At 42.1% G+C, this 25,568-nt stretch overlaps 1 protein-coding gene across 18 annotated transcripts in view; it reads left to right on the top strand.

The window, feature by feature from the left end:
• EPHA5 (EPH receptor A5) overlaps positions 1 to 25,568 on the top strand; it is a 197,284-nt gene that overhangs the window by 19,723 nt on the left and 151,993 nt on the right. For all 18 annotated transcript variants that reach the window (XM_027455977.3, XM_027455976.3, XM_027455987.3 and 15 more), the window contains one exon: positions 3,089 to 3,153. In XM_027455977.3, the coding sequence (XP_027311778.2) occupies positions 3,089 to 3,153 (65 nt within the window). The remainder of the gene's footprint in view (positions 1 to 3,088; positions 3,154 to 25,568) is intronic.

Raw genomic sequence — 25,568 nt, 5'->3', positions numbered from 1 at the left:
AAAGCAAAACGTATCCATCTTGCATAACTACTAGCTAAATAAGCTCCTCAGCAGATCGATACGGTACAGTATTTTAGAAGATGTGCTGTGAAGGCAACTCCGGGCACAAGCCCACGGGGCAGCCAGGGAGTCTGCTGTGACTGCAGCAGCCCCTGGGAGCCTTGCAGGGCTCCAGATGTGGAGAGCTTCAAGTCACCGGCGGCTGTTGTTTTCCTGGCGCATGAATTTGGGCTCCTGTGCACCTGTCAAAAGGTGTATCTCATCCCTTCCTATTTGCCTCTCGCTATTTAGAATCCTATTGGAAAAAAAAGAGAGGAAATGCCTCTTTTCTAACTGGGGATTTATCATTCAGCGCTGTTGGTTGACTCACCGATAGCAGAATTGCCACTGACTGGGGTGGGAGCTGACTGGGTTGTGTTAGCTTTTCATATGCAGAAAATTATTTTGAAATTGAAGTTAATAACAGCAATTTAAAAATTGTCATTGATAGAAAGATAATTCAATATTTAGTTTTCTCGTGTTCTTTTTTTATGATCTGATGTTTGAATAAAAGCACTTTTTCTGCTTCTTTGCTTAATTAGCATGTCATGAAGAACTTGGTGGCGTCAAACATACCATCTAATTACATTCATTAGCAGCATCTTCGGGACAAGTTTTAATTAAGTTGTACAACGTAGATCAATACTTGTTTTGCATCCATTGCAACTTAGGACAGGAATATACTGCTCGGCATGGTTTAATTACAGCGACTGTAATAGGATGAATTTGGGTATCCTGCCATTTTGTTGGCAGCAGCAGCCCTTTCCCCTCCTGTTTGAAATGGTATACGTGGATATTATGGGACGTGTTGTTTGTGTCCTCCTTTAAGGAATATTTTAAGATCGCCCCTGTTATCCCATTAAAAAGGAGAAAGCGCGGTATGATTTAGGAGCAGCTGGGTATTGATATTTGACTTCAGTTGGAGCAGGAGAAATTAATGAACCTGAACCTTCAGGAGGGGAAGAGCTGGCTGCTACGGGGTGACGTGTAATGGGGGATGATAGCAATACTCCTACATTGCTTAGACTGCGGGGTGGAAAGCCACCTGATTTTGTTTCCTTATTTTAAACAGACTTCAGTAAAATCCCCGAGTGTTGTTTCAACTGGATGTCCTCTAATTTGGTGGCATTGTGAGCCCCCAGCTGTGTTTGCTGTTTCAGAAGCAGCAGCAGACATGGCAGAACATCTACATGCCCTGTGATAGCATTGATGTACTCATAATTCATCCGCTGCAAATATCAAGATAAACAAATATTTTACGAGTGTTTGATGCCAGGGCTGAGGACTAATTTTTCCGCCTCAGTGCTGCCTTCTGGGCTGGTTTTACCTACAGTGGGCACAAAGTTGTCAGCTCTCCATGTAATACAGTGATTAAGACCAACTTGATTGTGATAATATTGTTTTTTCAAGCTAGATCTGTTGTACAATTTTTTTATTTTTTTAATTTTTTTTTAAATTCTCCTTAACCTTAGAAAGGAGCAATGCTTTTTATTTTGGTATAATGTGCTTTGTGTTTTATCACTCTTGCCCCTACGTATTTAATACGGCTTGCTATTAAATCCTTATGCTTCTATACGTTTAGGTCTTTGGCTCATCAGGGGAAAAAGGCACTTTGAAGCGGCATGCTAATTACAGGAACTCGATCGGCGTGTTTTTATTATAGCGAGCAGGTACCCTGCAAATAGTGTAATTATGATGCCTGGAGAACTCAGTGGGCAGCGTTTTAATGTTGTCTGTGGTGATTGCAGCAGGACGACCTGGGCTGCTGTAAGGGTCCATATGCCTGGTGTTTGCACCGGTGTGTGGCTGTGCAGAGACAGCCAGTAAACCTTGTAAGAGTTGCAGGGAAGAGGATTGATCTTCCCATTCTTTATACGTGTACAGACATACCGTTTCTCTACCAATTTTCCAGTACCTACATAAGTGGTTTAATTTCTAAAGGAGCATGTAACCTCCTCTGCTCATTTCAAGCTTATTCATGGGCTAGCTCATCGCAGGCTTGAAGGTCATGAAAGTCTGGTTTTGAAAACTTCTGGTGGGATTTTTAAAGAACCCATACAGTGGAGACCATGAACTGAAGAGCTGGGGAAATGAGCTCCTTCTCAGGAGGGACATGGGTTCAAAATGTGAGTTTGTTATGCAGACAATTATGCTCTTGGAAGCACATGTTGTAGTTCAAAGAAGGAATTCGTGTGCTTTTATAGTAGAAAGTTCCTCCTAGACTGAGGTTCTGTATAACAGCTGTGGGTTCAGTCTGTTTTTTAACTGGGAGATTTAAAGCCCTGGGTACAAGAGATGACACTGGGAAGCTCAGCAATGAAAGCTGCTATAGTTTTCCTCAGCTGAATTGTGTATGGATTTATTTTTTAATTATTTCACACTTTGTCCTCAAGTACTGAGTACTTCAGGCAATATGAGGGAAAATATTATAAACTTGGGAATAATTTATTGCTCTTTAACTCATTTGCTGATTGCTTACCTGACTTAACAGAGCCACCCTGCATTTTTGGGTGGAAAAGATGATGATCCCTTGGATATGTTATAATGAAGTTGTCAAGACTTTGCGAGGGAAAGAAAATACTGTACTATTGCCATATAAAATACTCTGAAAGCTGTACCCACAATAGCTAGGATGCCCCGCACATTGTTTCTCGTTTTGTTTTTGTCTTAAAGGCCTGATTGTGTTAAAGACTCTACCACCTTAAAAGAAGAAACGTGTGGTATAAGCCTTGGTGTATGAATTTGTGTGTACCTACATACTGTTGGTCTTGTATATAGTTGTTCCCCTCCCCAAAAGACCAGATCACAAGAACTTAAATCTGGTTCTTGCAGAAGTTCAGAGCATGTGCAGCTTTGTTTCACGGGTAGATCTCAAAGGGTATGACTTCATTGTTAGAGGAGTTGTTGTCTTGTTGTTCTGCTTCACAAAAAATCCAACTTCCGTGGTTAATTATAAACAGCCTGTTTGCCATAGCCACCCAAATCTTGAAATATTTACTGAAATTTGTAACCCATACATCTTCCTTAACATTTTTTTTCTTATTTATAGTGAATTTACTGGACTCACGCACAGTGATGGGGGATCTAGGATGGATAGCCTACCCAAAAAATGGGGTAAGTCTTGGTGTTTACTTTTTCACTCAAATTATACTAATCGTTTCCATTCGGAAAGTATACTACTGGGTTTCAAAATTCCCTGGAGTGATTTGTTGGCAATGGAAGGAAAAAAAAAAAAAAAACACACACAACAAAACACATATAACAACACACTGTGACTGGAAAAATGGAGCTGTGTGGCTGGGGGATTGATTTATTTATGCAGTAGAGCCAGTCACAAGTATTAAAATAAATCATGAGTCAGCGCCCTCGCTCCTCCCCTCACCAAAAAAAACATGAGGTTATTTACCTTTTTTTAAGTGGTAAATTCTGATTCTTGAGCATTTGGGGTTCAACAGTTTTCTGCAGGTTTTCTTCTAAAACAGAGTCTGGAGCATTACTGTTCTCTTCAAATGAAGAGAGCTGTTCAGAAATACTTCTAAGGCTCCGGATAAAGTTCTGGCAGCTGACAGCACTGGAACAGGAGGTGAGCTTTAAGCACCTTGAAGAGCCTCTGTCCCTTCCTTTAATTGTACCATAGGCTGAGGGAACCTGGCCTCCTAATTTGATACCTGAAATAAATATACAGCTCAAGTGTGTTAATACTCTTGGCCTGACTGAATCGTGTGAGCAGTCGCTGCTGTGAATTTTGGCCTTGGTTTGACTGGGGCATCCTTGATGCTCTGATGTATCGGAGAGCTTTGATAGCCTTGCAAGGTTGGTTTCTGCAAAATGTGGAGTGTTCCTGTCAATTTCTAGGAGCCATGAGCACTGTGATGTGAGAAAGAATCCTGAGATAGAAATGCTGCACAGCTGTGCCCTCCAACAAAGCAGCTTTCAGGAATGTGGTATTGTAAAGTTTTAGACGCCAGCTGAAATGGGCTTGCAGAATTGTCTTGCACTCCAGTTTGTCATAAAAATGGTGGCAGTGTTTACACAAAGCACAGTCAACCCCATGCCTTTCTACTGCAGAGCAAATTCAAATCTGGCTTTTTCTCTATTTTGTGTAGACAGGAGTAGAAATGGCAGCCTCACTGAGACAAGCTGCATGCTTGCAGGCCCTGGTTATGCCAGGAATGTAAAAGCACGTGGGGAGCTTAGTTCATCCTGAACACGGTTCAAGATCTAAGCCTGTTACGGTTGGAGTCTTTAGCGATATTTTTTTCTCTTGATTTAAAGATGAGAACTAAACTTGCTCCCCTTGCACGTGTGAGCATTGGAATAACCAGCTCCAGATGTGCTGGCAGAGCAGTATGTTGGCATCTTATCACACTGCAAAGATCCTGATGTCCACTTCATAGTGTCTGCATTTTCCCTTTTCAAGACTTACCTCAGTATTTTTCCTAGGATGTAAAGCAGTTTCTGCCTCCAAGTGTCCTTACAGGAATATCAGTAGAGAAATATCTTCTGAACACGTCAGGACTGGTTGTCTGGGTCTGTATGTGTAGATGAGTAAATGAAAAGCTAAATATCCTATCTATAAGCCTCGGTTGTTTTTTCATTATTTAGAGAAACTTTTCTTTATTTACAAGCTCAATTTCCAAACAGCACCTGGAAGTATACTCATGAATGCCAAACTAATGGTTACTGACTCAATAGGGAGGATTTTTTTTTCCTTAATTTAACTTCCACAAATACAAAGTGAATCACGCAGTTGGTTTTTGAGTTTCCAGAAATCTCCTCTTAATCTTCTTTGTTTTCATGGGACGTCATAAAAATCCATGAGCTTAGCCCAGTTGTTTCTTTTGGCCTAATATATTTGTAGTACTTTATTTTACAAGTACTGAAAAAGACTTTCCAGGCCTAATTCTTTAACCCCCTTATCTGCTCTGCAGTCAGCTGTTCTGCAGCCATACTGTTGTGCACTTGATAATTTTATAATTAATAATTTGATAATTTTTTTTGAAATATTCTCATACAAATTTACCTCAGGACATCTTACAGAAATGTTGGAAGGTCTGTCTATTTACACTGTTCCCTGTGAAGGAAAGGAGCAGAAATCTTGTGGTGTGTCATGCTTCACAGTACTCCGAGGTGTGGAAATACAGACCACGTACAGATGTGTGGTATTTTGTATTTCCTGTAGAGTCTATTTAAATAAAGTATTTGGTAGCAATTTCATAATAATACCGCTCCAGCTGGAGATACATTAGCTTTTGAAGCAGCCTTCACCTCTGTTGCTACTTTTCCACTTGTTTTTTATTATGAATATTAAGGAAATTTAGTCTTTGTCCTGGAACCACATCTGGTAGGAGACTGCATGAGGAGCTCAGCTTCATTAAAGACAGTAAGCATTTAGACTGGTAGTTTTGTGGGAATGCTTGGGAGAGGTTTTCAGTACATCACAGAGGCTCAAGGGGGAAAGTTTTGAGAATAATTTCCCTTTTTATTTATTTATTTTTTTAAAAAGGTAAACAGTTGGGTGAGGAGGTCCAGCCATACCAAATTAAGTTGTTTTTGGCAGATCCTTTGTAGTAGGTGTCATATTCTAAATTTGTTGTAGCTGTATGCCATGGTAGTTCATGTGTATTGAAGCTGTAAGTCATTCCATGCTCCAGAGAGATCCAGCTGCACTCATTTAGCCCGTTGTTCACCTCGTATTTGCTGAACACAAGGGGAAAATGCACTCTCTACCTTAGGAAATGAAAGTAGTGGTAGGAGGAGACCAATGCTCCAGCCTGGATACAAATTAGGCTTTAGAGGTACGCCTGTTTCATAGCTCTAATTCCAAATAAAGCACCTCAGCTGCTTTAGTCCCTACTAGATGAGACCTTTGTCTGCCATAAAACAGGGTGTACCAGCTTATCTTTGGGATAATGGGTTTTAGGGGAAAGGACAGAAGCCACTTCAGGGTTGTCTCTGCAGAGTTTTGCCTAGCTAGGTGCTTATTTGGTACAGATTTTGGCAGTATTCAATATTCTTTCAGCCTTGCCGTGTTTCATTTTTCCTATCCTCATGGAAGGTAAGAAAAATCTCTATACAGATGGAGCATTGAGAGGCCAGTGGAAATGAAATATGCAATGGCCAAGCAGGGGTAGAAATGAAGTCTCCTGGTGTGAGGGTCCAGATGTTGTGCAGGTGAAGGTGCTTCTTTCTGCTGCTTCGCCCCGAAGGATTAATGGATCCTGGTAGTTTGTTTTTCTTGTTACCCCAGGATGATTTTCCTGGCAGTGTGCGGTTCAGCAGTCATGCGTGGCTCTTAAACCTGCTGTTATATCTGTTAAAGCTCGAGGAAAGTCCTCGTAAGGTCAGTGCAGCAGTGGAATTCGGAAAAGGGACCTTCTCCCTGCCAGTTGGACGTGATCGGTGTGGAAATGCCACCCCTTTCACAGCTTGCGAGTTGGGAATCCACCTAAAGGGACAGCTCTCACTTGGGTCTGCAGCTCGAGTAAGTTGGCTTTAATCTGAAGGTGGTTAGTGGAATTACCACGGGTTCTAGCAGAGAAGCTTGGCCTCCTCTTTATTAAAACCCCTGCTTGTACAGGAGGCCTGCAGAGCCTCTGTTGCCTCCAGACTAATTCCTGGAGTGCTGTGTAGTATTATCAACACTGGGCATATTAGAGGTTTGCATGCATTATATGCGGCTGGTACAAAAAATGGCTCTTCCCTGCAGAAACTGCTCGCATTTGCCTGTGCCAAATGTATTTTTTTAATCACAGGGGAGACTCACAGAAGTAGGAGGTGCTGTGAGAGAAATGGTTGGGTCAGATCAGTGTTTGCAGGCAGAATCGCTGCGTTACCTCCCTTGGTTTGGCAGGAGGCTCTGCGTGATGTATTTGGGCTCCCCGCAAAGCCATAGCAGGGGTGGAAGCTACAAAGAGCTCCATGAAAACCTCTGCTCTTCTGTCTCGCTCTGACCAGGTAAAAGCACAGCCACTTTTAACAATAACCAGATAATTGCAAAAGTTGCTGATTAAAATAAATGCTGTTTTCACTGGCTTGATTTAGCAATTATGTCTGATGTGTTTCAGTGGCCATGATAGTGCTGATTTACTTGTTCCAGACCCTCTCTCCTTTCAGGATTTACTTTTTAGAACAATTTCTTCACAACCTTGGAGCACTGTTTTCTTTCCAAATTGGAGCACCGCACACCTGCTTTACTTCTGTACTTTATTCCCATCTCTTCCACCTCCTGTTGATTTTTCTCGAACTTTCTGTAGCACAGAGCAGGAAAACCTCCGTGCTCCTTGGAGCACTGGCTGTGTGCTGTGGCTCACTGCACAGCTCCACGTTCTGGGCTTTTTTAGGGAAATAAACACGCACTGAGGAATCTTGTCCTGCGGAGATGTTAGAGGATGGTGGGATCACTCAATTCTTTATTCACTGCTGAAAATGAGAGCGTTAGCTGACTTGCTGCACGTGAATTGCAAGAGGTAGAGCAATTGCCCCGGCTTTTGGTGCTCAGTAAGGACAAACCCTGGAAGCAGAGGGAGTGAAATTAAATGGTTTGGTTCTGCAAGTTGCTTGTCACTTCTGCAGGCCTTCAGTAGATTTGGGTATTTATTTATTTTGGTGAGGGGTGGGTAGGGGCGAGCGTTTCTGGCTCGTCCTTCTGAGGACAGGTACCCTAGGGTGCCTCTTTGAAGTTAAAAATAACAGCGCTTTGGATTAGTCAGCATGGCTTGCAAATACATTCATGCTTTTTTCCTCTGTCGATCTTGGTTCAGATAGAGATTTTAGGCAGGAATCCTGGATTGGAGGCAGTGTTTGCCCTCGGGGTTAGAAATAAAATAAAGGGGGAGGGATAGGGGGAACGGGAGGAGAAGGATTCTTGGCACCATTGAGCTGTGTCATGTAGCTATGATTATAATTGGCATTTTCAGGGCAGTACTTCTGGCAGCCCGTGTTTTCTCCTGCAAATGCCGCCGCTCGGCTGTGACCAGTGTGGAAGAGGAAGCAGAGGGATATGCTCACATGGCAAGAATACATTTCATACTGCAGCAGGGAGCATACTAGAGATAAAAGTAGGACCTGAGTAGGTGAAAAGAGACAAAACCCTGCAATTTGGCTATTTATTTACACATGCTTTTGAGCACACATGGATTAGTGAGAAACATGGTCTGCATCTGTGAATTATTTGAAACAAACTGGGTAATCCAGCTAAGCTGATTCGGGTGAAATTTGATGAAAAGTACTTCGTACTGGTACAGCTTTGGGGCAGATGTGGGGTTACCTTCCCAGGAGGTCTCTAACAGCAGGTCAGACTGTCATTTCTCATGCTCTGGACAAGCAGAGTTGATCTCTTCTGGAGGAGCAGACCAGATGATCTGTTTTGCCCTCTTCTAGCCCTGCATACAAACTGCTGTAGATTGGAATCCTCTCCTAACTCTGTCTGGGGTAAGGTTTCCTTTTGTATTTCTGATCTCTTGATTTTTTTATTTTTTTTTTCTTGCCCTGCTTACAAACATTGCCATTGTGCTCATCCAACACCCTCTATTTAAGACCAGCTTTTCTGATGCCTGTAAGAGATCACCTATCGTATGTAGCTTCTTTTAAGGTAGAGTACCTCATGCTGCAGAACAGTTTTCATTGAACGTCCTCACCATTTTATTTTTGTCCTTTCCCTTATCTTTCCCATCTGAAGTTAAATCTTCTCACCCCATTTGAGCGTGCTCCTAAATTTGTTGTCCTGGACTCTTTTCTACCTGCCCTTTGGTTTGTATTCTGTTGACATCAGTCAAGCCTTCATTTGGTAGCAGCATCTGGCAAGGCATAGGCCTTATTAAAGGAGCTCTAAAATGCCTGGAATACTCTGAAGTACTGTAAAATAAATTAATACTTACAAGATTAAGAATAAAGCAAGTCTTTATCTCTGTTAGAACTGTATTGATAGAATTATACATTACTATCCTGGTCTTGAAAATCTACCACAGAAGAAATGAAGGCTGATCCTTCAGTGTATCTTTTTGTAAATACAGTTGTCTGCATTAGGCTCATCCAGCAAACAATAATCTCCTTTCATGCTAAAAAGTCTTTTTATATTTCTCCAGTGTCTAAGAATTGCATTTGGGGATAAGAGCTTTGAAGAGCTTTATCTTCTAATACCATTGTTTTCTCTGTTACTTTTGTGCCAGTTCCAGAAATATTGGTACCCAACAGTTAGGAAGCATACGATTAAAATGTATAAGCATAGTGCTGTCATGAAGAATCTGAAATTTTGTAGAATAAAATATTATCATTATGGAATACATGTGTCACAGCCCAGGGTTTATAAAACATGCATTAGGATTTTATAGCTTATGTTGATGAATTTGTGCTATATTACTTATGCTACTTACTACTTCATATCCTATATTTATATATAAATCACTGGAGTACTTACACTGTAATCACATAATCTGTTTATATGACTTAAAATGCAGTGGCCTTGGTCTTGTCCCCTTTGACTGCATATATTTTTATTCAGATTAATGGCTTTTTTTGGAAAATAAATTCAGGACTGCGATCTCGTATTTTATTTAGTGTTCTTTTTATAATGGAGGAATGTTGTTTTTCTTTTCACGTTGCTCATTCAGGAAAGCCAGCTCAAAAAGCATGAAATAGAGTGAATGCTGACTTCAGGGGGGAAAAAAAAAAGGCATGATAAATTTTAGTCTGGGAGGCGAACATTTTAGAGTGCACAGTTCCTGAAAATAGTGTTAAAATGGGAGATGCTATTTTGTCTTCATGGTAGTGGTTGCCTTGTGTATTGGACAGTGAAAGATGACAATAAAAATTAGAGGGCTTTTTGAAGGCCAATCAGCTACCTTAAAACAAAGGAAACTTCAGGATAGCTTTTTGATTGACTTCTGTATAACTACAAACTCCTGGTGGGTGGCTATTCAAGAAACAGTTCAGCAGCCAAATGTGTAAGACTGTTCAAACAAAACTTACTTCTATTTTCAAGCTGGGTGATGGGAATGGCCAGGATTTTCAGAGATTGAAAATGGCAGCTATCGTGCTTGTTGTTTGCTTGTCCTGGTTGCAGAAATGGGTGTTTTTAAGTTTCTGTAGCCTATGCACACGCATACAAAAGAGGAGGGTGGGACTGGGTTTTTAGCCAGCAAGAGCAAATTCTGGTGTTTTAGTTGGAAGCTCTTTTTACCTCAAAATATTTTGGTTTCATACTGTCTTAATTTATCTTAGGCTTCTTGATTTTGGGGGAAAAGAAGCATTCTGAGCTATATTATTTAGTGTGTTTCACTAAAGCAGTCAGTAATCATGAGGCCTGTTGGTTTTAATGTTGAAAGTACTGTGGCAAAATCACTCTTCCTTATTTTTATTTCAAGGTAGCTTACCACAACCACGTCAGTGATGTAGAAAAGTGTTGGGAATGAAACTAGACTTGCATCTTGCAGGGTTTCGTCCTCACCTTTTCAGACCTACCCCCGGATGATCTTCATGACTTGTAAGCGGTAACGCAGGGACGAGTTGCCAGATAGCTGCAGGCGGTCAGGATTAGTCCTGGGGCTGGGTTCAGGCGGTCAGGATCAGTCCTGGCATTCCCAGTTGTTTCAGCATGCCTCTGGAGATGAGGATGAGGAACTACCTGCTGAGCAGGGCAGCTGCCAGGACAGGGGCAGCAGTGGGGATGCGTAGAGGTTGCTGATGGCTTTCTAAAAGCTGCAGCTGCCAGACCAGGCTGAAACGCCCCCAGTGGAGCCCTTGTTTCACCTCCTTTTGATGCTTTCCAAGAAAGCAAGCAGCAGTAGATAGCTGGCTTTTGCCACAATGCTTTTTGCATTTGACATGTCCCTTCTTGCTTATGTCTGTGCTGTGCTGATTATTCTAACAAGTGCCAGGGCACTACTTTGATTATATTCTTAATTTAATAAAATTTCGCTGGTAGAGAAAATCAAGTTGTTCTTTGTATTATGGAAGAGATGCTTAAATTGTTAGAGAAATTACCAATTTTTAAAGCTTGGCTTCACTTCAGGAGCGTGCATCTTATTGACTATGAACCACCTATATATTGAAATGCAGCAAATAGGGTCCTGTAGGTTTGTTATTGTGCTCAAGTAAGATAAACCAGAAGCTTGTGAAGCTGTGTGCTTTCCATGGATAATTACCCTCCTTGGGATGCTTTTTTTCTGTAGCATCAAAGGTGAGAATTCTCGGCTTTTGAAGCAGGGTCAGGACTGAGTCCTTATGCTGCAAAAGTTCTCGATTGACTTAAGCAAAAATGTTTTGGGGCCAGTGACCTGGCTCTCATCCTTGAAGGTCTTCCAGTAATATTATTTACCCATAATGTTGACAGGCCCATCGTGCTGTGCAGCAGATCCAGCCGGCAGGAGATAGCACAGAGTATGTCTTAATGTGATTTGAGATGTTGGTGAGCACTTAATCTATTTGCAGTCCTCTTCCGCTTGTGAGGAAGAGCTGCAGGCTCGATGTTGCTCAGCTTAGCTCTTCTCCTGCCTCGCCTTGGGCTGCGAGCTCGCCAAATGATCTGTGAGTGAGGGTTTGAGAATGGGGAGTGGGAGAGGAGGAGTTAACAGGACTTTGGTGTGACTTAAATATCGATTTATTGAAAGCAATCTTACAGAATTCATGGATTTGTAGGTGTTTGATTTTCTCTGATACATGAAGTGCATGAGCTGCTCTTCAGGAGCAGTCCTGCTATGATCCCAGAGCCCCATCTGTACCCATCAGATACCAAGTGGGGTGGGAAAATTGCCCCCTTCTGGGAAGAGGGAGTTAAAATAGTTACGTCTTCTTCCAGCTTCAGAAGAACTAGCACTTTTTCCTGTGTTGGCAGCCTTTTTCAGTGGGACCTCTGTTTTTTTTTTTTTTTTTTCGTTAGCTGTTTTTTTGTGGGTTGTCTGCATATTCCGTCTCCAAACTCCTGGTGCTGATGCTGTGGTGCTCCAGGTTTCTTGCTGGAGCCTGGGAGTTATTCCTGAAGTTAGTCACTTGAAGTTTAGAGGGCCATCAGAGCGCTGCTGTGTGTGGCATCTAGCATTGCTTGCACCGTCTTCAGCTGACAGCAAAGGACAGCAAAAACATGGCCCTTGGTCTTCTGTTCAGAAACCTTGGGGGTGTTCAGTTTTGTTTCATTTGTTTTATTTTCCACAAAAAGTGGGAAGGTGCACGCTTAAGAGCTCTTTGCCTTGTTTTCAAACCTCCAACTGTTTGCAACTGGGCAGCTGTTGGAGCTCCGCACAAAACGTGATTTTTAAGTGCTGGTACGAATTGTAGGGCATGCACTGACTGTTTTCGTTGATTGCAATGCAAATGTATAGTAAGCCTGTAAATCGTAGCCGGTGTTGTGATTACAAATCATTACAATAATGCGAGATTATTCAGTTTATTGCAAATCCTTCTAGACTACACAATTAAAGTCGTAACCACAAGTATAATCCTGTGAGATAAAGTCACTTCATTATACAGTCTCCTTCTGGTTTACTGTTTGCTTTATTTTGATGCCAGATTGAATAACTGTAGTTAACTTTAGTGGCAGCATCTCTTTTTTTTGGCTCTGCTAAGTCTGGAGTTTATTGTGCATCATTAAAACAAGCTTATTAATATTACAAGCTTATTAATATATTACATATTTTATATATTATGAACATTATATACAAATGTATGTTACATATGAATAATATATAATAATGCTGTATGTTAATATACAGTAACAATATACAAATAATATAAATATTAAATACAGTAGTTGGGCAAAGCCCTGATGATTTCAGTTCTAGTAGCGAGAAAATCAACCTAAAATGATATAAGTAGCTTTAGAAAAGAATTGCTGATTACTGTGCCTATCTCAATAGATGTTTTGTCAGATGATCAGAAAATACAAGCCTTGCAGTCACTGCTACCCAGTGGTAGGTGGCAGGGTGGGTGACTGGGACCAGGTCAGTGGCTGCAGCCAGCCTGCTGCAGAGATGCAGTGTGGCAGAGTTTATAAAGCTACTGAGCAGGAACAGAGCGAATAGGTCATTCAGAAATGGATTTCAGGCCAGATCAAACCTTGTGGCATAGCTTCAGATACTCATCTCCTTTCTCATACGGTACTTTTTCCCCCCAGCACATTACAATTCTTGTTTCCAGTGTAAAGAAAACCCAGGTAGGCGAAGGGGTTGCTTTGCCAGCCAGCCAGAGCTTGGTGACTCCGTGTGTTGGAGTGATTCTGATAAATACCCAGACTGAGATAATCAAAACCTATCAGGGGATTTGGTTGTTGCCCTACGTATTAATTTTAATGATAATTGAATATCTGGGCACATTACACAGGCTGTACAGCTCAGCTCCAGGCTTCCCAATCCCTGTGCATTCAATTTTAAAATGTTGCTTATTCAGAGCCTGATATATTTAATTTAGGGGGGTGGTCGTGATGCAGGCGAGCTGTACAGATAGACGGGATCTATTGTGTCCTTTGGAGTCGCAGTAACTAAGTCTGGCAGAGCCTGTTTCTCAGAGCTCTATGTGTGTATTGAACTGGCAAATGTCTTTAGCCCCCGGGGGATTTGGTTATGATGCTGCCTGTATAATGTTTGTAAAAGGCTTCTGCTGTGAGGGTTTGTAGAGAAAGCAGGGAAGCCGAAGCAGCCCGTGCTTGGTGTTTGCAAAGCTGTTTAGTCCGCCACTTGCCTGCTCCTCTCTTCCCTGCCCCTTTTGAGCACAGGAGCACCCCTGAGCTCTCCTGCTTGTGGGCACTTAGCTCTTCCTGGGCTAACCTGGGGCACCTTCCCAGGTGTCACAGGGTCTTCAACAGAGGCCAAAATCTTTGTGCCAAGCTTTTGGAACAAGAGGTTTTTCCTAGAAGCATTGCCCGGTGCGTGTGTCCCTGCTGTAAGAACCCAAAGTGTCCCTGTTGATCAAGAATAAAGCAAATAAGTGAGACCCAAACTGGGTGCTTGTGCCGGAGGTTTCTTGTGTTTGCTTGAACTAGAACTAAGCTAGCAGAGTCTTGAAGGTTACTTTTTTAAAAAGCAAACAAAGCAAGCAGATGGTCCCTTCCTTTTTTTATAATCTTTGTTTTGCCTGTTCAAAAATAAAAGCAGCAAACAGAAAATAATGAAAACAAATCTTTTTCCACACACAATGCTGTGACCAAAACTATTGCTTGGCAATTTTCCTTTCTGTGCTGTGCACACAGATTTAAATCAGATCTGAACTTTCTTCCATATTAGTCTAAATACACAAGTAATCAAAATGAAAATAGGAAAGAAAGTTAGGCGACTCCCTGCTGTTCAAATATGTTAATTGCAAATCATTGACATTCTAGGCATGCTGTTTCGCACTGAGTTATAGTTTCCTTGCTTGTGGAGTAAAACAATCAATTAAAACCACTATCATAGTATTTGCAAGTTCTCATTTGGAAATAAGAACAGATTTATGAATGAGTGAGCTGGAGGTAATGGTGACTTCATGGGATTTAAGGCCACTGGGGCTAGTACGGTCATGTAGTTGGGTCCCCGGTGGCATGCAGGGTGTAGAAACTTGTACAGGGGTCCTTGCAACAGGTCTTAAACTTTGCTTTGACCTACTTTGTATCTTTTGGACAGGGATTTCTTCCTTAAGTCTTCCTATTACGGGTTATTCACGGTATCCCTTTTTATCTTGTGGCATCAACAGGCTATCCTTACTACAAGACAAACTAATCTTTCTAGTCTGAACTGATCAAATTTCAGTTCTCAATGCCTTTTCTTGCCAATTTTACAGATACCCACCCGTTATCTTTCTACTTCTCTTCCCTCTGCCCCTTTTAAGCAATTAATGGCCGCAAGCATGTTAGCCACATCCCAGCCTTCTCTTCAAACGTTTCTTTTTTTTTTTCTTTTTTTTTTTTTTTCTTGCTGTAAAGCAGGTTTTTGATGTCTTGAGCAGTTGTGGACTTTTTCTGGGCTCTTTAGAATTCGTTGACATCCTTGTTGAAGTGTTGCCATTTGAAATGAAAGTGGCTCTCTGGCAGTGGCCTTAGTGAAGTGTTGCATTCTCTTTTTGTTTGCCTCTGTGAGGGAAGGGCAAAAGAAAAAAACCCTTGCACTGGTAGCCAAGTAGAAGTGAAGAGGAAATTTTAGTGGCTGTTCAAGTGGATGCTGTGACAGAGGAGCTGAGATACGGTGCTAGATGTATCTGTGGCCTGAAGCTGTGTGCAGGAGTTGACCTGGGTGCTAGGTTATTTGGGAAGAGGGGTGCAAGGGAGATTGATGGGGGACACCTCCCACCAGACCAGGTTGCTCAAAGTCCCATCCAGCCTGGCTTTCAATGTAATCCTGCAGCCTCCTAAAACCCTAAAAAAAACCAACAAACAACAGGTAGGGTTCAGCCCTTGGCTCAGCATCAGCTTTTGTGCAGGTAAGGGTTTCATGCCTGCAAAGCCAAACCCCATACAGCATCTTGGGACTCTGCATTCCTGAGCAAAACACATTTGTGTGGCCCATGGCTGTGCTTGTGTGTGAGCGTGTACGTGCCACACACTGCAGAGGGGACGGGTGATAGCTTTAAAATGTGTATGAGAAGGAGGCAGTTTGGGAGAAAACAGGAAGAAAGGGTAAAGATGCAACAGCAGGTTTTTGTGTCTGTCTTCTGAATGGTTCATTCTTCTATTTCATGTAAAATTTCTTCCACAGCTTAGTGCTTTAATTTTTTTTTTTTTTTTTTTTTTGTGAACAGTGACTTATAGATGAGAACACATTCTTAGAAAGCTTTAGGTATTGTATGCTATGAAGGCAACTTTTCAACATTTCTTTAGCGTTCGAACTTTCTGTAGATGTGTTTTTTGGTACGAAGAATGATGTAAATTCACCACGTGACCTGTAGAAGTGTTGTTTTCTATGCTAACTAGTTCTTCATATGACAATTACAATTTTTATTTATTTTCAAAGTGCATTCACTCATCCCTTTCCTTTCAAACTTCAAGGCTTTGTGAAACACATCCAGTTTCAGCCAGAGGAAAGCCTAAAGCTGAGGAGACAAAGATTGAAAAGGGATTGATTTCATGGTTTAACTGCTAAATAATAATGAAATTGAGTTTGTAATTTCATGTTTGTGTGAAGTGGTCAATCAGTTCATTTTGCAGAGTGACAGTAAGCTGTAGAATAGGGATAAATAATCATCTTTAGTCTCTGTGCTGAGTACTGCCTTTCTTCCAGGGTACTCCTGAAGATTATTTAAAACTATCTGTTTCACCAGAAGTTCAAGCTGGAGACGAGGATTATCTTGCCTGGCAGTAAAATGCTGTCTGTAAACCACACAAAACCGAGAGCAGCTTGCCTTCAGCGAGGGACTGGCTGTGCAGGTGTCTCACACGAGCTGCTTATGGTTTTGTGACAGGTCCTTGGTGGAAACCCTGAAATGAAACACCAGAGTTTTACTCTACTGCTCCAACTTGTAATGTGCTGCTAATCCAGGTGTACCCTGGTGTGGTGGTTTTACTCGGGTGGGCAGCCAAGCTCCACCACGGCCGCTCTCGCATTCCCCCTCTCCCTTTGAGGGACCACAGCCCTAAGCTGCCAGGCCCTTATCCAACATGGGGCAGCTTCTGGATTCTTCTCACAGAAGCCACCCCTACAGCTTCCCCACTACTGAAACCTTGCCATGTAAACCCGCTACACCTGGATGGAAAAAAAAAAAACAACAACAACAACTGTAACATGAGCTTGTTGCTAACTTCAGCAAGCAAGGACTTTGCAATAGGCCAAATGGTTAATTTTCTGTTCTGGCTTTCTTGATAGCTTCTTCTCTGGGGTGTCTATCTACATGTACGTGCTCAGCATTTGTCTTCTTCCCCTCTGTGCCTCAGGGACGCAGGCCTGCAACAGGCCCTGGCCATAACCTGGTGAGAGGAACATGTGCAGGCCTTGAATGCTACATGCTCTTACGCTCGGTCTCTATTCCAGCATGTTGGTGGCTGCTTTAAATCCCCCACTGGGACAGTGGTTGCTCAGGGCTGACCATGGATAGGGCTTCCTGAGCAGATAATTGCTGCTGAAACTCATCCAGATCCCTTTTGAAGGTTTCAAATGATGGACGTGTAGCTCCCATGGCAAGTTCTCCCTATCTGGAGATATCTGGCTATCCTTACCACTTCAAATAACTAACCTGTACCTTACCTTTTCTTCAGAAGTCTTTGATTTTCAGTTCCTGGATCTTCTAGTGAGATGAAAAGAGCAACCTAATAACAAAAATATTCTTTTTGTGTGGGTGTTACAGTATCAACTGCAGTTTATCAAGCAAAGCATAGTATATATGGTTAGGTAAATTTCTTTCAGTTACTTCTTGTAAGGCAGCTTTCCCAGACTTTGCAATATCACAGCTGTTTGCTGAAACAGCATATATTTTTGAACTGCAGACATCTCAGCTCAATATTTAGCAAGCGATTGTATTTGCTTTTCTAGCCGTGGCATGTTGATGTTCAATTGGTTTTTCAGAGGTTGTCAGAGACTCGGAAAGAGCACGTGGAGTAGTGGCTGCAGGTCAGGAAAAATAATTGACAACATACAGAATCTCTTCAGAAATGCATCTTCTGAGATAGGTAGGGTTTAGGATATCCATCATTTAACAATTCTCCCCTCAAAACAATCAAAAAAAAAAAACCCCGTCAGCAACACCTCCATAATTCTTCAGTTCCAGATTTAAAGATTCACTGCGGGCCAGTTTGCCTCTCAGTCTCATGCTTCCCTGTAATTCCAGTGCTATATTTTAAAAGTAACATAAGCCTGATGCAGTGGGAATTAAATCCCACTGAATAAAAAGTAACTAAAAGTTACATTATGTTGTAGAATAAGCATGACAAGCAACCACATGTATAATTTATTGCCTATAGTGGGTAAGTACTTAACAACAGTCATAATAAACTCATTCTGTTCATTCATTTTTAGATCTTAGCATACTGATTCAGACCTTAACTGAAAGTGAATATACAATCAATGTGAGGCTTTTTATGCTGGTTTAATAATGTAGGACTGTTGAGGATCTTTAATTAAATAATTATTCTTTGTTCAATCAGGATAGATTGCCTCACTATAGGGATTGTAAGAAAGAACACGCAAAATCCACCCTAAACTGATCACGGTTTAACTACTTACACTGGATTACAGTAAGTGATGGTCTTTGTTGCACAAAGAAGTGAGAGTAATGCAAAAGCCAGGAAAAATTGTCAGATATTAAAAATGTAATGCCTAATTCCGAGGTGATCAAAGGAAAGCACGCTAAGACCCAATTTGATGGTGTGGTGAACAAAGTTACAGCTGTTTGACAAATGGGAAAAGTGGAGTTTCTACAGGGTTCAGGTTCCAACAGTTTTCTTTGGTTTTGGTAACAGTTGTAAGGTGTTCAGCATGTAGGAGGTAGAGCTTGCCTCCTTTAGCTGCCTACCTAGGAAATGGCCCTTCAGAAAACCCGGCTTTCATTTTTTTTTTTAACTAGTAACCTCACGTATTAAAGAGGTGGCAAATGGAGCTGTTAGGAGGAGGTACAATAAATTGCCTGGTGTATATGCCTGCTGTGCATGGCAATTCCCAGAAGAGGATCTGCACAGACAGACCAGCCTTCACATTTCTTCTGTCTGGGTGAGTTGGAAACACAAAATCTGCCTGGCGTGGGGGCTGCTGCTCGTAGCAGCGCACAAGGCTGACTTCAGATGGCCCCTGCCGCCGTGGCATGTCATTAATGCAGCTCACGGTGACTGGACTGAGAGGACTTCAGTGTTTATTAGGGGAATATAATCATTTAAGCCTGAATAAGCTTCAAAGCACTAATGTGGCTGTTTGGCCAACATAAATGAGATGTAAATTTGTGCTGAATAGCCGCTGATTACAGAAAGATGATTAATGCAAAATTTGAAATTGATTTATGGGTGCAGTTGTCAGGGCCTAAGCCATGAATGTAATATTATCTTGATGAAAAGCTTTGGGTAGATTAGAATCCAGAGAGCAGGGGTAAAACAATGCATTTGCTTGGAGGGTCTGGTATGGTGTAAGGGTTGTCTGTAATCTTGTCAAATCTGGGGTATGCCTGAGAGGTTAGGCTTTTGCTGCGTAGCACATGGATAATTACATCCCTTCTCCTGAAACATTAGGAAAAAGAGGAGTTTAATCTGTTTTATTTTCATTAAATGGACTTTTTAGTCAAGTAATTTTTTTCTTTTACTGGAAAATCTTTAAAAATAAGTGTTCTCACTTTCAGGACATTCTAGGTAGCTGATGACAATGATGAAGATTAATGATTTAGCTCAGTTTTTGCAAAATGCATGTTCCATCTCATCCACCACCAATTTCCACTAGTGCATGCAAGAATAGGCCAAATGAGTTGTATTACTCCAACTGTAGGCAATTAGAAACCCCAAATTAGTTTTTACGTTAAGACATACAGTAGTTTTAATTATGGGACATAAAATAAAAAGGAGGACTTCCTTTCTTGCTTGCTGCTTTGAAAATGGTTCTGTGAACCTGTTGGTATCATCAGATGAGGAGTTACACAAAGACTGTCCCCAAAACTCTGAAAATCCAAGCTTTCGGTTATAAATCTAAAATGTGTGTCATATTGTGCTGAGTCCTTCTGAAAATCTGCCTCCGTCAGTCTTCTGGTGTTGAACTGCGCGTTGTCAACATTGCTTGTTACAGCATTTGTTAAATTGTTCTGCAATGACTGTTACATTAAACAGGGAAAAATGATTTAATGGTATTGTGTTTCTCCATTGCCTCTTTCATGCTCGTATTCATTGTCGCTGTGTCGATTGCTGGACAGCAGTGTGAAACGTATGCTTAATTCAGATGCAGGAAGAATTTCAAACCTTAAAGGAAAAAAAAAAAAAGGAGGAGGGGGGTGTGAGTACCACAGTGCTTTGTTCTGGGAACAGGTCAGAGCAGCCTCTGATTAGGCATGCTGGAGAGGGGCTGATGCTCCTTTTTATTTCAGTTGCTGTAACCTCCAGCTGGGTTCTCCTTCCAGTTGGATTTCAGTCCTGACATCGTTCATTGATCATGCAAATGATCAAAGTCTGAGCAAAACTTCTGTCCCATTTTCATTTTCCTATTACATCTTGGAGCACAGCACTGAAGTCTAGGTGACTTTGTCCTCACGTTACTTCACTTTCTGCAACTTTATTTGTGCAGCTCTCCAAGCGGGTAATATATTTCCTCGTAAGCATGTTCTGCAGATAATTTGTAATGATTTAATTGCTCTTCTTTCTTGCAGGCTTTTAGGGTGGGATTTGCTTTAGCAAATTACCGCTTATGTTTTAAGATGCTATCTCAGCTTTGCAGACATCTGTGTTCATAGTCATCTTGTCAGTAGTGTGGAGTGAGCCAGGAATTACCAAGCCTGTGTGCTGTATTACACAGTAGGAAGTCTCTCGCAGTGCCTGCTGCAGAAATAAAAGAGAAAGGTGTGGCAGCAAACTGTGCATGTGCGTTACAGATATAAGAAAATATGGAAGGATCATTCGGGTAGCAAATTCAAAGGTTTAAATCATAGGAGCTGACGATTATGAAGTTCTCCATACAGCTTCAGGTAACTTCTGCTGCTTCTGCTGTCTTCTCTTATAGCACATCTTGAAAGGAGCAGTCTTGCTTAGTCTCATGCTCATTTCAGCATGGGTCTTTCCTATTTGGTGTTTTTCCTTAGCTCTCTGAGTAATTTGTGTGCAAACTTTAATTTACATTGCTTTGGGAGGGACAGGGACTTCCAGCAGTCACAACTGTGCACACGGGGCCTTGAAAGCTTGACCCAGGTGAGGTTAAAAAGATTAAAAACACCACAAACGACAAGAGAATAGACCCAAATGCTTGGATTCTTGTGTCTAAAACTTGCAGTTTCTTAAGCAGATTGCTGCTGGTGAGTTTCTGCTGAGTGTTAGCGAGAGATTGGTAGCACTGGAGCTGGGATATGGACCATGATGGTGTCTAAAAGTCATCCAATTTCTTTCCGGCCTAGGTCTGTTTTATAGTGGAAAAGTGACATTATAACCCACCATCTTTATTAATTCCCATCCTGACATTGGTTGCAGTGCAAGCAGAACATAAAACCTTGGTGTCTAGTGAAATTGAGCCTTAGTAAATCTGGATGCAGTGGCAAATAGCCTCTGATATGGGTTAATGCCTGTTTTTCTGCTCTTAACACCTCTGCTGTCCACCTGTTGGAAATAATCCTTCAGAAGGTCACATCTGGTTGTTCCTTTAAAGCTGCTGCAGTGAAACTTTGCATTTAAGTTTGGGGAGTGAGGGTGGTGGAAACACGTATTGAAGTCTGTTCTCTGTCACTTGCGGAATAGGGAATACGTGTGTGCACTGGTTAATAAAAAGATGGAGGAAAAAAGTTTGCTAGTCAAATGGGGCATGTCTGAAAGCCATTTTGTACTTCCAGTTCCTACCTTCCCCCTCTTGGCAATTTACAGTTTGCTCTCTCCCTCATTTCTCTTCTAGTTTATGAAGAATGGTTCTTCACTGCTGGCTAAAAAAATTTACTGGAATAAGTAGGGAAGCTCACATTTACCTCAGGTAATTTAGACCTTGTGGTCCCAAGGTATTTTGAAAGATGTGGTAACCAGACTGTTCAGCTTAGGGGCCAGAGTAGAGCAGCGCTGAGAGAAACAGACAACTACAATCCAGTAGGAAAACATGAGAAATGTAGCCCTGAAGTTGTGGTATTCTTGTTTGTTTGCACGTATTTATTTTCCTAGTTGGACAAATTGAGAGGTATGTGCCAAACCACCAGAAAACGCTCGGTTCCTTCTCTGGAAACTTTGCTTTTTGAATCTATTTCTTTAGACCAAATTTTTGGTTCAGATTAATTGGATCCACTTCTACCCTCTGTTTGTTCTCTATTAAGTTTTTTGCTTGACTAGTAGCTGTTGTCAGTAGGAATATCCATCTATATGAATGCCTTGCTTGTAAAATTGCCCATCCCTCTGAGGTTTGAGCCCTGGGAGGGGAAGGGGAGGATCATATTTAGGGAAATGGCAGGATCCCCAGCGGTTACAATTGCTCCTGGTATTTAAGGTTTGAATAAACACCAGGCCAAATGCTATTTTCATTGAACTCGCTGCAGTTCTCTTTTGATGCTGGCTCCTGCCCCTAAAATGAACTCCAGAAACGAGGAAATAGGAGCTGTGTAGGAATCTCTGCACCTTTCATCATAAAAGTGGTGTTGCACAATAGAAGTCTATCTGTATGAACGATCTCTTTTATTTTGGAAGGTGAAATTTAAAAAGTGTATTTGAGTTTGAAAGAAATAGTTTGGGATATTCTACGACAGTTTATATATATTTTTTCTAACCTCTATTTTTTCTCATACAAATTCAGGAAGAGAAGATGCCAAATACCTGTTTGAAGAGGCTATCAGAATCACTCGGTTTCTCCTTTGCTGATTTGTATCCTGTCCCCTCCTTTCCTAATTTGATCTGAGTTTGTGAATGGTTTCATCCTTCAGTTGCTCTGAACTTGTAATTGACTGGAAGGAGTCCCCTGGCTGCTGGCTGAGTGATGCAGGAGTGGCAGCAGGACGGTGCAGTGAGCAAGGACTCTGGTTGAGGGTGGTGTCCCAACGCAGCGTTTGGGCTTCAGGCTTGCAGAACTGAAGATCTAAGTGATGTAGTGCACCGTAAGGTTGTGATGAAACTCGTAGGGTTGTGATACTGGTGGCAGGCTTGATTAAGCAGTTGAAATTTGGGGCCTGTGCATTTAAGTGGTGCTTTGTAGCAGACAAGATCGCTGTTATACAGCTGACACAGCCCTAAAAAACCTTCTGCACTACAGAGAAGGATGCGTAGTGCTCTGCCTGGCTTCCACCAGAGACTTAACCTTACATTACCTCACCGAAGTCGATGAAATCGCACAGAGGAGAGCCTCCTCAGAGGCTCTTCTTATTTGCTTTATCTTTGTAGAATGATAGCAGGTAGAAAGCTGGCAGGCAGATAAAAAAAAAAAAAAAAAACATGAAGTTTTTGGGTTTTGTGATGGGCAGCAGTGAAAGGAGGGAAGGTGAGGGCTGCTGGAGGAAGTCGAGCAGCGGGTGGAAATGTGTGTGTGGCAGCTGAGCTGGGGGCTATTGATCAGCAGCCAGGTCTTACGATCTGCTGCCTAAAAGGCAGTCGAATAGACTGCCCAAATATTACAGGGATGAACTGCACAAAGCTGAGTGTGCTGGCCTGCCCTTCTGGAAAGGCACCAGGCTTCCCCGTGTAGAACTTGCCATAGGAGCTGGGTTGGCACGTGTCTCACAGAGAAGGACCAAGCATAACGGGGGAAAAAAAGGCACAGGGCGGGATGATGTGCTGAAGGAAACATCATATTTTTTTCTCCAGAGGCAAAAGAATGAAAATACCTAAATCCTCTTCCAGTTTTACATCTTGGTGTCCCCAGACAGCTGAGTTACCATGCACATGTTGTACGGTTCCATGCAATGGGGTAAGGAGTGGGAGAAGGTGATCCTTGTGCCAGAGGGCCTGTGAGATGGGGAGTGGGAGCAGAAGTAGCTTAGATGGTCCTTAGGGGGATGGAGGGAGGGAGGGAATCCTGCTGGAAAGCTTTCTGGGAAGTCCTGGGAACCACTTTTAATGCTCCTAAGCCTCCTTTTGCTCTTACTGTTAGGATTTAGTTAAACGTTGAACTTCTTTTAGCAGCATTAAAATGCGTAGAATTAAGAAAGGCTTAAAATTTACACACCACCTTTGGTGGCTGCTTCAGATGGAGGTCTGTAACAAAACTAACCTTAAAAAACAAACAAACACAACCAAAGAACAAACACCAAAGACCACACAAAAGCTTTGAAATCTTCGTCTCCAGCATCAGAGCTTGTTTTTGGGGCAGCAGCCTGGTGCTGTGCTGCGGTAGCACATTGCAGTCCTGGAATCCCAGAGCTTAGAAGCAAGCCCGAGCGGCAGACAGCTGGTGAATGGCTTTTAAAATTGTCCATTTAACCCAAGGCTGCTCCACTGACTGCTTTTTTAGCTTTTATGTATGTATTAGTTAGATGTGTGATATCTTTGGCCTTTCCACGGGCAGACAGCCCGCATGAATTGCGTGCTTGCTATTGATGGAGCTGAGCACAGTCTTTAGCTTCTGTTAACTCGCTAGCAGCGGTGTACTGGAAGTTTCAGATTCAGAAATAGGTCTGCTATAAATGATTTAACATCAGGCCATTGAAATGTATTGGTGTTTTCCTTCTTACAGCTATTAAAGACTTGGAGAAAACATTTAGCACCAAATTAATGTTGCATTTTTGTTTTAATCCTGCAGATGGGGTTGATTTATATTTCAAAAATATGTGCTGCAGGAGAGGAATTAAAGCGTTAGACATTTTTTCAGTTGCACTTATTTTTTTTTAACGCAAATATTTTCAGCTAGATGCTGTCATTTTAATGCGTTGAGTTTCCTTTTTCATTAAGTATCATGGCGCAGCATTTCATCCTGCAGAGTTTCTAGCTAGTTTTTCTTCCTTCGCTGTTCGAGGTGGCTGTCGGAGGTCTGCAATAACTGGGAGGCTGGGACCAGGCAGAAGGTGCAGGTTTCTCTTTTCCCCTATCTCCCTCTCATGGAGGGATGTGAAAGCAGAACGGTGGTCTCGGGGGTGAGGCAAACCCAGCTGCACTAATTGGAAGAGAAAGACGTGGTGCCCTCCTACATGCAGATAGGCAAGCAGAAGATGGGATTAAATGGCAGAGCAGAGATTTTATACAATAGAGGCTGCTCCGATAGGATCTACTTGATCCTCCCATGAGGATTACACGGAGATAAGCAGCCGTAACTCATTAGCACCTCCCTTTCCTCTTGCTCTCGGATTGCTTTAGGTTTGATGGCAGGTGGTGATGGCAGGACTTGCTCTGAGCTGGGGTTCCCTGCTGGAAGCGCAGCACGTTCTGAGGTCTGAGATGTTAAGTGACGTTTGTTACAGCTGAAATTACACCTCAGCTTGGTGTGTTTATGCTTGGACTTTCCTACTCAACGCTGTGCTGTCCATGGGTGAAAGCAACCATGAGAGCCACTGGAGCTCCTTTCTGAACAACCAAGCTTTCCTCCACTAACACAACTCTTGGAGCAGCTACAGAAAGGAGCTTAATTTGTGACTCTGGAGATTATTCTGGCATTATAGTTGTCCTTGTACATCAATCTAAATTAAAATAAGTATTTTTTCTGAGGATTTTTGGTACACCGTCAAGATAGATCGCTAATGATACGATTGCAACATTATGGTCCCTGCAGACATCAGTTTTTGGAAAGAAATGTACATCAGGTACCCTCTAAATTTCATATGGAGTTGCATTGTGCATTCTGTGGCCATCTGTACCCATCCCCACTCACTGAAACTCTTTGGTCTCACCTATTCCTTGGATGCTTTTCACCACCTCCTGTTGGAGGCGAATACCTCCAGTATCTGCTGGTTCGAGTGATCTTCTGACCTTCACCAGAAAGAGCAAAGGTTTGCAGTCATTCAGGTCATCGCAGTCTTTTCTGTGCTCGCTTGGCAGAGGCAGCAGGGACCTCTGCCCTGGCTGGAAGGGGTGT

This window comes from Anas platyrhynchos, chromosome 4, assembly GCF_047663525.1.
Source record: "Anas platyrhynchos isolate ZD024472 breed Pekin duck chromosome 4, IASCAAS_PekinDuck_T2T, whole genome shotgun sequence".
NCBI lineage: Eukaryota > Metazoa > Chordata > Aves > Anseriformes > Anatidae > Anas > Anas platyrhynchos.
Note: the sequence above shows the minus strand (reverse complement) of the source record. Positions and strands in the feature narration are given on the sequence as shown.